The sequence below is a fragment of the Ailuropoda melanoleuca genome, chromosome 1 (assembly GCF_002007445.2).
Source record: "Ailuropoda melanoleuca isolate Jingjing chromosome 1, ASM200744v2, whole genome shotgun sequence".
NCBI lineage: Eukaryota > Metazoa > Chordata > Mammalia > Carnivora > Ursidae > Ailuropoda > Ailuropoda melanoleuca.
Window position 1 is genome coordinate 138,456,540 of NC_048218.1, and position 12,169 is coordinate 138,468,708.

The 12,169-nt window shown below is 34.1% G+C and overlaps 1 protein-coding gene across 2 annotated transcripts in view; it reads left to right on the top strand.

Annotated features, from left to right (window-relative positions):
• The window catches only part of DBF4 (DBF4 zinc finger), a 29,289-nt gene that overhangs the window by 14,720 nt on the left and 2,400 nt on the right, over positions 1 to 12,169 (top strand). The window contains exons 7-11 of one of the 2 annotated variants that reach the window (XM_002913970.4): positions 2,800 to 2,836; positions 4,328 to 4,373; positions 7,686 to 7,814; positions 8,280 to 8,394; positions 11,246 to 11,370. In XM_002913970.4, coding sequence (XP_002914016.1) covers positions 2,800 to 2,836; positions 4,328 to 4,373; positions 7,686 to 7,814; positions 8,280 to 8,394; positions 11,246 to 11,370 — 452 coding nt within the window. The remainder of the gene's footprint in view (positions 1 to 2,799; positions 2,837 to 4,327; positions 4,374 to 7,685; positions 7,815 to 8,279; positions 8,395 to 11,245; positions 11,371 to 12,169) is intronic. The other variant, XM_019810006.2, reaches the window with a different exon arrangement.

Sequence of the window (12,169 nt, forward strand, 5' to 3'; positions counted from 1 at the left end):
CCAGCTTCCTTTTGATTAGTGTTTACATGGTCTTTTTTTCTTCCATCTACATTTAACGTATCTATGTGTTTATAAAATCAGTTTCTTATAGATAGTTGAAAGTTGTCTTTTTTTTTTTTTTTTTAAAGATTTTTTTTTTTTATTTGACAGAAATAGNCCCGGGATCACGCCCGGAGCCGAAGGCAGATGCTTAACCGCTGTGCCACCCAGGCGCCCCTGAAAGTTGTCTTTTTATCATATCTGGCAATCTCTTTTAATTGGTATGTTTTGATAATTTATACTTAATAATTATTAGTATCATTTAATTTAGGCCTGCCAATATACTAATATTTTTTTGTTGGTGTTCTCTGCATTTTATTCCTCTGTTTTCCCCCTTTTCTGTTCTTCAGATTGTTTGAAGATTTATCTATTGACTTGGCTATGTCCATGTTTTTGTTTTGTTTTGTTTTAGTAGTTGCTTAGGTTAACTATACTTATGTAACTTTTCACAGTTTATTTAGAATTAATATTTTACCCACTTCAAATAAAATTTAGAAGCCTTATAACTTTTTGAGTCCTTTATCCTCCCACGCTAGTCTTTATGGTATAGTTATTTTTGTTTCATTTGCATTTATTGAAAAACCCACTAGGCAATGTTATCCTTTTTACTCAAAAAAGTCATGTAGAAGAGAATGTGAGAATGTCTTTATTTCCCCTTCATTCCTGCAAGATCTTTTCACTGGATAACGAATTAGGAATAAAAAACTCCTTAGGTCAGTACTTTATAGGTGTTCTACAGCTATATTCTGTATTCCATGGATTTTGATGAAAAATTTGCAGTTATTCATATTGTTGTTTTCTTGTAAATAATGATAATTTTTCTCTATGTACTTAGAAGATTTTTAATTTATCTTTGGTTTTCAGCAGTTTGGTTGTAATATGCCTCGGCAAGGTTTACTTAAAGATTATTCTGTTTGTTTCTAAGCTTCTTAAAACTGTAAATTTATGTTTGGAAAGTTTGGGCTATTTTGTTAAAATTCTTCACCGTTCTGTTTTTTCCTGTTTCTACATTTCCAGTAACACTAATTTTAGACCTTTTATATTAATTATAGCTAAAATACAAGGTACTTACTGGGTCCCTGAGACTCTGTTAATTTTCTTTTCCATTCTTCTTTTCTCTGTTCTTCTAATTAAAGATTTCTTTTCTTTTCATCAGTCTTCCAGTTCACTGACACTTCACTTTATCATCTATGTTCTGTTTTCAAGCCCATCCAGTTAATTCTATATTTCAAATCATGTATTTTTCACTTGACTTCTATACTAGTCTTCACTAGACTTCTACAATTTCCTTTTTCTCTTTTATAGTTTTTTGGCTGAGAATTTGTATCTTTCCATCATTTTAAGTGTGTTTATCCTTACCTTAGAGTCTTTTTCTGATAATTTTGACATCAGGAACATCTTAGGATTGGCATCTGATTGCCTTTTTCCCTCAAGAATTGATGTTTTTACTGGTTCTTAATAGTGTCAAGTAATTTTTGACTTATATTAAATAATCTACGTTATGTTGTATAGACTTCAGAGCTATTATAGTACTCTGGCAGAGCTATAACAGTACTCTGGAGAGTGCTGATTTTGTTGGTTTCTTGATTTGTTTGTGTGTGTGTGTTGTGGGTGATTCAGACCGTCAGTTCTATCTCAGTCTTTACATGGCAGTTCCACTCAGTTTCGGTTTTCAGAGATTTGTATGCAACTGTTTGTTCTGCACATGCATCACTTATAGGTTAGTCTAAGATTTGGGCAGTGGTTTAAATTTTAGTTCTATTTTCAAAGCCTTGAAATTAAGTCTGGCACTTAATGTGGGTTTATATAGGGAATTAGGGATCCACTTTTCCAGTTTGCTACTTTCTGCAATTTCCCCTTCACTCTCCAGCCCATAATGACCCTTTCCCTAGTTCTTCTGTTCAGAAAGACAGGGTTCCTCAATTTTAGCTGCCTATGACACCTGCAACTGCAGTTTCATAACTGGGGTCCACCCTCAGTGCAGAACTGTGTGAGAAAAGAAAGACATAATAGTCCATGGTTTCCCTTCGTACTCTTTGGACTACAGGAACCTCTTTCCTGAATTTTTTTAGCCAGAAATAAGTGATTTATGTAGGAGTTTTAGCCACTGGCTCCACTACTTGCTGCCAGCTCTAATTAGAGGTTCATCCTTCAGGGAACATTGTGAGAAAAAGAGGATGGGAAATGTACACCCTTAAAGGTGGTTTCTCTAAGTTTGACTTCCTTCTACAGTATGTCTGCTTTTGTTTATTTTTTAGTCCTCATGTAGTTTCTTATTGTATTTTTCCCAGAGTTTTAGTTGTAGTCAGTGGGATTGTTTGACCACATTGGACATATTTCACCTTGACAGGTATCGACAGATTGTAATAAATATTTTAAGAATTCCTTTGTTCAGTCTGTCACAAAAGTTTGCTCAGTAAGGGCATAAAAATAACTTTAGGACTATGTTTAGATTATTTCATTAACCGTACCTTTTCTTCATTGGTCAATTTCTTTCTGTAAAGACGAAAATAATGATAGCTAGAATGCAAGGTATTTGTTGGATGTATTGTAAAAATGAGCTTGTATTATGTCCATTGTTTCATTTCTTTGGTTGAGTTGATTTTTAAAAGCAAATTTTTCTCTTTTTTTCCCCCACAAAACTACAGTAATCACCCTTCTGACTATCTTCAGTATAAAAATGAGCTGTTACAATTGCTGCTTTCATTGTACTTTCAAACCCAGTCTTTTCACATTTTGTTTTTGTTTTTGTTTTTTTAGGGGAAAAGAGTAGGTATTGGCACACAGAAAGCAAGAAGTAAGTATTTTGATATCCTTAAGTGTTCGATTTGCTTTGGGAAAATAGAACAGATCTTATAAAAATCCTCTGAAAAATCATGCAAACAACCCTTCAGGGAACATGTTCAGTAGGTCTTAGTTTTTTTAGACTATGGACCCCTGTGGTGGTCTGGTGAAGCTTACCTACCCCTTTTCAGAATGATGTGTTGTTTTTTTTTTTTTAAAGATTTTTTTTTTTTAAAGATTTTTATTTATTTGACAGAGAGAGAGACAGCCAGCGAGAGGGGGAACACATGGGGAGTGGGAGAGGAAGAAGCAGGCTCACAGCAGAGGAGCCTGATGTGGGGCTCGATCCCATAACGCCGGGATCGCGCCCTGAGCCGAAGGCAGACGCTTAACCGCTGTGCCACCCAGGCGTCCCCAGAATGATGTTTTTAAAAAAACATATAAAAAATTATTAGATTACTGAGAAAGTCAGTAAATGAAATTCAGTTATCAGAATATTTTAAATTATGATTTTTTTTTACACATTGAAAACAAGTGCTAGCAGTGATTCTACTGTAATTTTTGAAGTGGTGGGCATAAATGATGCTTTGAGATCTGCAATAACTAATATGATATGAAGGTATTTCTTTCATTTGGTTTCAGAATTACAGGCACTGGTAATACCACTCTGATCCTGTTGCTTATTATATAACTAGAAGAAATGTTAAATTTCAGTTAGAGATCAGTGAAAATAAAAGTTGGATTTTTTTCCTATTTTAGCTCATGATTCTCCTGAATTCTATTCAGAGATCCTTTGGGGGGGACATCCCTTCATTTTAAGAATCTCAGAATGTAGACAGAATTTCTGTCATTTTGGAAATGGGCTGGTATTGTAAAATACCTCACCTGAAACTTAAAACTGAATTGAAATGAAAGGGATAATGAATATAGATGGTTCTTGACTTATGATGGTTTGACTTTAAATTTTTCAACTTTGCAATGGTGCAAAAGCAATACACATTCAATAGAAACTATACTTTGAATTTTGAGTGTTGATCTTCTCCTGGGTGGGCAGTATGACATACAAAACTCTCCTGGCACTGGGCCGTGACAATGAGCTGCAGCTCCCATTCAGTCACGTGGTCACAAGGGTGAACAACCAACATACTTAAAACTATTCTGTCTTTCACTTTTAGTACAGTATTCAACAAATTACATCACATAAACATTTTTTATTATAAAATGGGCTTTGTGTTCAATGATTTTGCCCAACTATAGGCTAATGTAAGTGTTATGAGCATGTTTGAAATTAGGCTAGGGCTAAGCTATGGTGCTTGATAGGTGTATTAAATGCATTGCAGTAGGATGTTTTCAACTTGAAATGGATTTATTGAAGTATAACCTTAATTGTAAATTGAGGAAGATCTATGCATAGTATGGTGGGATTTTTTTTTTAGCCAGAGTATTTTTTTTTTAATTTCCTGGATTTGTACATATCTAATAATGTGTTTTGTATGTTCTCAAGCAGGTAGACTCAAAAAACCTTTTGTAAAGGTGGAAGATATGAGCCAGTAAGTATCTAAGTTCAATCGGTAATTTAAATACAATATTAAAAGAGAAAATCTAATTAAGCTATCTCTGCTAATACTGTTAGGTCTCTTTACGTTAGTTTTATATTATACTAATATGCAGGTGGCACAAGTTGTAGAAAGTAACATTAATTAATTTTTGCTCAAAAATTAAGCAGTTTTTAGCCTAATTTAGTTTCAGTATGCTATAGATAATAATTTCTTGAAATATCTACTTTAGAGCAATCATAAGACCAACTCATTTTTGTAGTATTTCAAGTAACCATTCACTAGCTAAATGCAATGCCATATGATTTGAACTACTAAAGATTGCTTCTACTTTGTGAAATATATTAGTAGGTACTATTTGGAAGTACAAAATCCGAGTATAACATTTAATTTAGTAGTTTTCCTGAACTCACTCTGAAGTTTTATAGGGTAATCTTAAGACTACAGATACAAGTAAATTAGTTTGGCATGGGAGAATTTGGTAACTTTTTCTTGACTAGATTCTAGTTACTCCTTTAGACACGTGTGATTAATTCTTTTGGATACTCACTGAAGTGACAAAGATGCACTGAATGCTTCTTTCTATGAAATGTATTGCTATGAAAAAAAAATGCAGTTCAATTAGGCCTTAGAAAAGGTGCCAATATATGGAAAGACATCCCAGCATCGTGGATTGGAAAACTTCATATTACTAAGATGTCAGTACTGCCCAAAGTGATTTACAGATTCAGTGCAATACCTTTCAAAATCCCAATGACTCTTTTTGCAGAAGGGGAGAAATCCGTCCTAAAATTCATACCAAATCGCAAGGGACCCCAAATGCCCAAAGCAGTCTTTGAAAGGAAGAACAAAGTTGAAGATCTAAACTTTCCTGGTTTCAGTATTTACCAAAAGCTGCAGTAATTACAACAGCTTGTTAATGACGTAAAGACAGATATATAGACCAGTGGAAAAGAATAACTAGCTAAGAAATAAATCTTCACATTTAGGTCAAATCACTGTTGACAGACATGTCAAGATCATTCAGTGGGGAACAGACTGTCTTCAGGTATTGGGAAAACTACATATCCACGTGCAAAAGAATGAAGTTGGACGATTAATTTTTACCACATATATAAAATTAACTCAAAATAGATCGAAGACTTAAAAGCATAAAACTCTTGGAAGAAAACAAGGGAAAAGCTTTAGGACATTGGATTTTGCAGTGATTTCTTGGAAATGACATCAGAAGCACAAGCAACAAAATTATAAATTTGTGTGCATAACAGAGTAAAATGGGATGGAACCATGGAACGGGAGAAGATATTTGTAAATCATACATATCTAATAAAGTATAATATGTCGGGGAGCTTGGGAAGACAATGGAGTAGGAGGACCCTAAGCCCACTCTTACCTTGTTTACAACTAGGTAGCACTTGCATCCAAATACATAAACCAGAGAATGATGTGAAGACCAGTAGAACAAACTTCACAACTATGTAGAGAAGCTGCATCTTAGAGATTAGGAAGGGCAGAGATGGTGATTGGGAGCTGCCTGCAAGAAGGAGGGAGTTGTAGGCCATGACTCAGAGAGGTGAAAGCACCAGGGAGCCCCCTAAGGGAAGATAAATCCCCTATCATATCTGGCTTTGAAAACCAGAGGGGTGAAATCCCTAGCTTTGTAAAACCAATCACACTTGGAACCTGAAGCCTTAAAAGTCTGCTGACTCAGCACTGGGTGAGCTGGGAGGGCAAGGGATACTGGGTCCCTACCCTTAAAGAGACAGGAGCCTATGGAGAGACAACGTAGAAGCTACAGCTTGAACAATGCCTGGGGCAAACAGGAGCAGCCCTGGGTGATGTAGGGAATTATTGAATTACTGTATTATACACCTAAAACTGATACAACACTGTATGTTAACTATACTGGAACTCAAAAACCTAATTTTTTAAAAAAATGAAATAAAAAGAAGTCAACAGAAAATCAAAATTTTCAGATTTTTTTTTTAAGATTTATTTGAGAGTGGCCTTGTGCGCTTGAGTACGGAAAAGAGCAAAGGGAGAGAATCTTCAGGCAAACTCCCTGCTGTCCGCTTCAGTGCTCTATCTCAAGACCCATGAGATAATGACCAGAGCCAAAAAGCAAGAGTTGGACGCTTAACCAACCGAGCCACCCAGGCGCCCACTCAATTTATCAGATTTAAAAAATGGGCAAAGGACTTGACATCTCTTCAAAGATGTATAGATTGCCAAGAAACACATGAAAAGATGTTCACTATCACTAATCATCAGAGAAATGCCAGTCAAAACCACCGTGCGATATCTATCACTTCACACCCATTAGGATAGCTGTTGCAAAAAAAAAAAAAAAGCCTAGAGTAATAGGTTTTGGCAAGGAAGTGGAGAAACTGGAGCCCTTGTACACTGTTGATGGGAATGTAAAATAGTGTAACCACTATGGAAAACAGAATGGAGGTTCTTCATGAAATTGAAACTATGATGTGATCTCATAGTTTCACTTCTGGTTTTATAGCCAAAAGAATTGAAAGCAGGGTCTCGAAGAGATGCTTGCACGTGCATATTGGTAGTAGCACTATTTACAGTAGCCCAGTGGTAGAAGCAGTCCATATGTCCATCAAAAGGTAAATGGATGATGTAATATATGTATACAATGGAGCATTATTCAGCCTTAAAAAAGGAATGAAATTCTGACAAATGCTCTACAACATGGATGAACCTTGGGGACATTATGCTGAGTGAAATAAGAGGAAAAATACTGCAAGATTCCAGTTGATGAAGTACTTAGAGTAGTCAGATTCATAAAGTAGCATGATGGTTGTCGGGTGGGCAGAGAAGGGAGAATGGGGAGTTATTGTTTAATGGGTACAGAGTTTTTGTTTTGAAAGATGAAAAGGGTTCTGGAGATGGATGATGTTAATGGTTGGAAAACACTGTGAATGTACTTAATGCAGCTGAACTATATTCCTAAAAATGGCACCTGGCTGGCGCAGTTGATAGAGCATGTGACTCTTGATGTCGGTTTTGGAGTTCAAGCCCTATTTTGGGCATAGAGATTACTTAAAAAAAAAAAAAAAGCTTAAGGTAAATATTAAATATTTATTATTTAATTTGTGGGTATTTTACCATAATTAAAAAATACATATATGTTAAACAGAAAGATATTAGGTCTAGGAATTGGGAAGGGAACCCTGATTTCTATTATTTGTTTCAGATTCTAGATGAAGTCCGTGATTTTGAAATACAAGATTTCAGTTGTATTTTTTTCATCATAAAGAATCTCATGTATTTGTCTTTTTGTTTTTTTAGACTTTATAGACCATTTTACCTTCAGCTGACCAATATGCCTTTTATAAATTATTCTATTCAGAAGCCCTCCAGTCCATTTGATGTAGATAAGCCATCTAGCATCCAGAAGCAAACTCAGGTTAAACTAAGGTTTGTTTAACCTTCAAGTAATTTTTTCTTTTTAAGCAAACATTTAAAATAATTCATTAAATGCTATGGTGGGTGGGTTGGGTGTGTGTGTGTGTGTGCGCGCACACGTGTGTGTGTGTTCACTGTTATGGTTTCCTCCCTGTATATTTTTAATGCTGGATTAGAAGTCTGAATCTTGTCTAAGTATGTCACATTTAGATCAATAGATTAATAGATCAATAGATTAAGGTTGAGGGGTGGCTTGCACATATTTACAAGTAATTGAAACATGTTATTTCTCCTAAGTGATCTAAATTATTCTCCAGAAAAGTCACTAGTTTTGCTTCTGAATTTCTTAAAAAGAAATGTATTTTAAAGTATATGTTGATATAAAACATCTGTGGAGATTATGGCAGATTGATATGTGAGGACTGTACATTTTATAAAGTCTTAATGTTCAATTCTTTTATCATATATTTCTGTCAGAATCCAAACGGATGGCAATAAATGTGGTGGCATCCCAATTCAACTACAATTGAAAGAGAAGAAAAAAAAAGGATACTGTGAATGTTGCTTGCAGAAATATGAAGATCTCGAAACTGTAAATGTGATTTTATATTTAGGGGGTTGTTATTTCTAAAACTATGAATATTTACTGTGTAAATTTTACCTTGTTTTTTCAGATTGTGGTTTACAGCTTGATAATGACTAAGTAACATGCATTTCTTTTTGATAGAATTATCTTAAATTTTAGGAATCCAAAGTGGGAAAATGTATATTGAAAACTAGTTTTTATTCATTCATTCAACAAATATTTATTAAGTACCTGTGTTGTAGCAATCACTACTCCGAAAAAACAGCATTGAACAAAAGATACCAATTCCTCCCTTTATGAAAATTACATTCTGTGGAAGGGGAGGAGAGATAGGTAACCATGTAGTAAAAAAGAAGGTATAAATATAGAGAGAGAATATTAGATCAGTTCTGTGAGAAACTGTAAAGCAGGAATGGGGGTGTGGACATTTATTTAGACAAGGAAAGCTAACTGATAAAGTGGTATTTGAGTAGAAACCTAGGAAGTGAGGGAATGTGACTTGTGGATATTGAAATAAGCAGTGCAAAAGTGCTAAATTAAACTGATTGTTGGGATTGAAGAAACCATTCAACTAATGGTGGTGGCCTGGCGGAAATGATGAGACTTGGTCAGATTGTGGATATAATTTAAAAGTGGGGCAAAGAGGATTTGCCAGTGGATCGGAAGTTGGTAGTGAGTAGAAGATGCTTCAGACCTGAGCAATTAAAACATGGGCATATGATTTACTAATGGTAGGATGAGAAGAAAGTAGAGATTATTCTTTGAAGTAGCAGAAAGAGAAATAGAATTTTTGGAAGGGGACATGGGCTGAAGATACAGTTTTGAAGATGGGAACTATTTATGGTTTGTAAAGTGATAAAAAAAACCAAAAAGCAAAAGACAAGAGCTTTGGATCCATGCTGCTCGGTTTGAATCCTGTTTTCCTGTTTGTGTGACCTTGGACAGTGGCAGGCCCTGTGCTTATTAAATTTTAGCTGTTACTGTTTGAGTTGTTAATTTCAGTAGAGACTGTATGTTTCAGTGCTTGGTTTTGTAGAAAATGGTGGGGAAGTTAAGGAGAAAGAATAATTATAAATAAGAAATAAACTCTCTCTCTTTAGACTCTAAATTGAAGTTTGCTTTATAACTCAAAATATATTCGTATTTTGTATTAATTTTTTGTGTTGTTTATATAATAAAGGCAAAAAATATGGCTACTTTAGAATTATTTTTAGTCAGAAGTTAAAACTATCTCAAATATTTCCCCTTCCCAAAAATCATTTTTAAATTTAAATTATTGATTCGTCCCAAAATTTTACTTTACTATTGCCATGATAGAATAATTTATAATGGATGTTTTCCTTAATATCAATTTGTAATTGTAATGTAATGCTCAGAAAATGTTGGGACTAAAAAATGAAAACCTTGGTCACTGATTGATACAAGGAAGGAAAATTAGTAGTAAATTTTGAGATTGATATTTTAAAATCATTTTCTATTACAGTTTGTTTCTTAGTCTCTGAGAATAAAATATTTTTTTTTTTAATCTTAGATTTCACAGTGCTTCATTTCCACCTGTATCAAGGCATTCATTTAGCAAATTGGTTTATTGGAGGCTAAGCAACAACAAACAAGGCAGACATATTCTCTTCCCTTGGATACCTTATGGTTCAATAGAGAAGACATACAAAACAATGCATTTACAAGTAGGCTAGTGATAGTGTTAGAAAGGTAGAGTGTACAGTACAATGCTAATAATGAGAGGGTACTTAAGATAGGATGAGGAATATAGAAAGCTCAACTGACAAAGTAACTTTTAAGTCAAGACATAAAAAATGATGAATGATAAGAGGTAGGTGGAAGTAGGGGGCAACTACACAAAAGCTGGAGATTTCTCCTAAAAATGTGTATAAATGGAATCTGCACTTAAAAAGTTAATGTTTCTTTTTTTAAATCATTTTTCATTTATTTAACATTACTGGGCATAGATAATTTGTACGTGGTAAATTTTGCAAGTAAGGAAGTAATAGTCCAGAATACTATTTTTTGTGATCACTGGAGAATTTAGTTTTTGGAAATACAATCAAATCATCAAAAATTACATGAAACTAGAGAAACAGAAATGAGGTTCTTGCATGATTGTCCCGGTACAGCTTTCTAGGTGCACTTCCCTGATCAGCTGACAGACAAGTAATAGAATTAGTCTGGAGTTTCCACCTGTTTAGCAGGAACTTTATTTCTTTTGAGTTTTATCGCAGTACACTGAGCTTGTTTTGTTCTTCATGACTGTCAGACTGATTAACTGTCAACCAGTTCAATTTTTTCTTAGAAAGACTGAGAATAACTTCTGTATTCTCTGTTATAAGCATTGGGTAATTGAGATAATTTACTTGCTCATTCGCAAATGTGTTCCTCAATAATGAATTTTTTCTTTTTCTTTTTTTATACTTCACAGCATTCATTGTACTTCATTTTTTCGTAACCTGCCTTCTGGACTCTTGTTTGGAATCTTATATGTTAAACTATAACATTTCATTTATTTAATATTTTATAAGACCTATATTTAGTGGTAATTATATAAGGGTAAAATAAAGAGGAAGATTTTCTGAATATTAGCATACTGTAAATGTTAAATGTTACTGTTGTATTTCTCCATCTTTATCTTCATTTCCTGATGTAGTTCGTATGGTGTCAGTTCCATTTAAATGACAAATTTATTTTACTTAACATCCTTTGAAGTTGTAGTAAAGGATATTTCTTTGGAGTAGTTATTAGAAAACTAATTTTAGGGGCATGAAAATATTAGAAAACTTAAAAAGGAATCTTTTGTTTAAGAATATAATTATATGATTTATGTGCTTTTTTGTTTTTGTTTCAGCATCTTCTAAGTGAACAACACAGAAGCTTTGCACAGAGTAATCACTATCAAGTTGTTGATGATATTGTATCTAAGTTAATTTTTGATTTTGTGGAATATGAAAGGGACATGCCCAAAAAGAAAAGGTAATTTATCAGCCTAAGTTTTAAATTTTACCAGAATTTTAAATAATTGCATTAAACTAAACATTAATCCAAAGTTTTCTGTTCTTAGAAGGAATATATGTATATTTAAATTTTTATTATTATTATTTTTAAAGATTTTATTTATTTATTAGAGAGAGCACAAGCAGGTGGAGTCGCAGGGAAAGGGAGAGGGAGAAGCAGACTCTGGGCTGAGCAGAGAGCCTGATGCGGGGCTAAATCCCAGGACCGTGGGATCATGACCTGAGCCGACTGTAGACGCTTAACTGACTGAGCCACCCAGGCGCCCTGGAATATATATTTTTAGAGTGTATATTTGGTTAAGAACTGATTACTTCTCTCCACTCCCAACCCCTCTCCACTAACAAAAGTGCTTGCTTTAGGTTATTAAGGTCTTCATCATTATAGTCTAGAAGAGGAGTTGGCAAATTTTTTGTTAAAAACCAGACAGTATATATTTTAGGATTCGTGAACCATAACATCTCTGTTTGAGCTACTTTGTCATTGTACAATGAAAGCAGCTACGGACAATATGTAAATAAATGGGTGTGGCTGTGTTCCAGTAAAACTTTAGATATGGTCCATGTGCTATATACAGTTTATCAACCTCTGGTCTAGGACCATAAAGTTTACCATTTACTTGGACTAAAAAACTAGAATTTTTATTTAATACTAAGGACTTTAAATAAACCTTCTTTCACTTAACCTCCATTAAGTCTTCTTTATACTTTCACTGAATACTTTTGTTTAAATTCTACTTGGCAATAATACTAGTAGTACT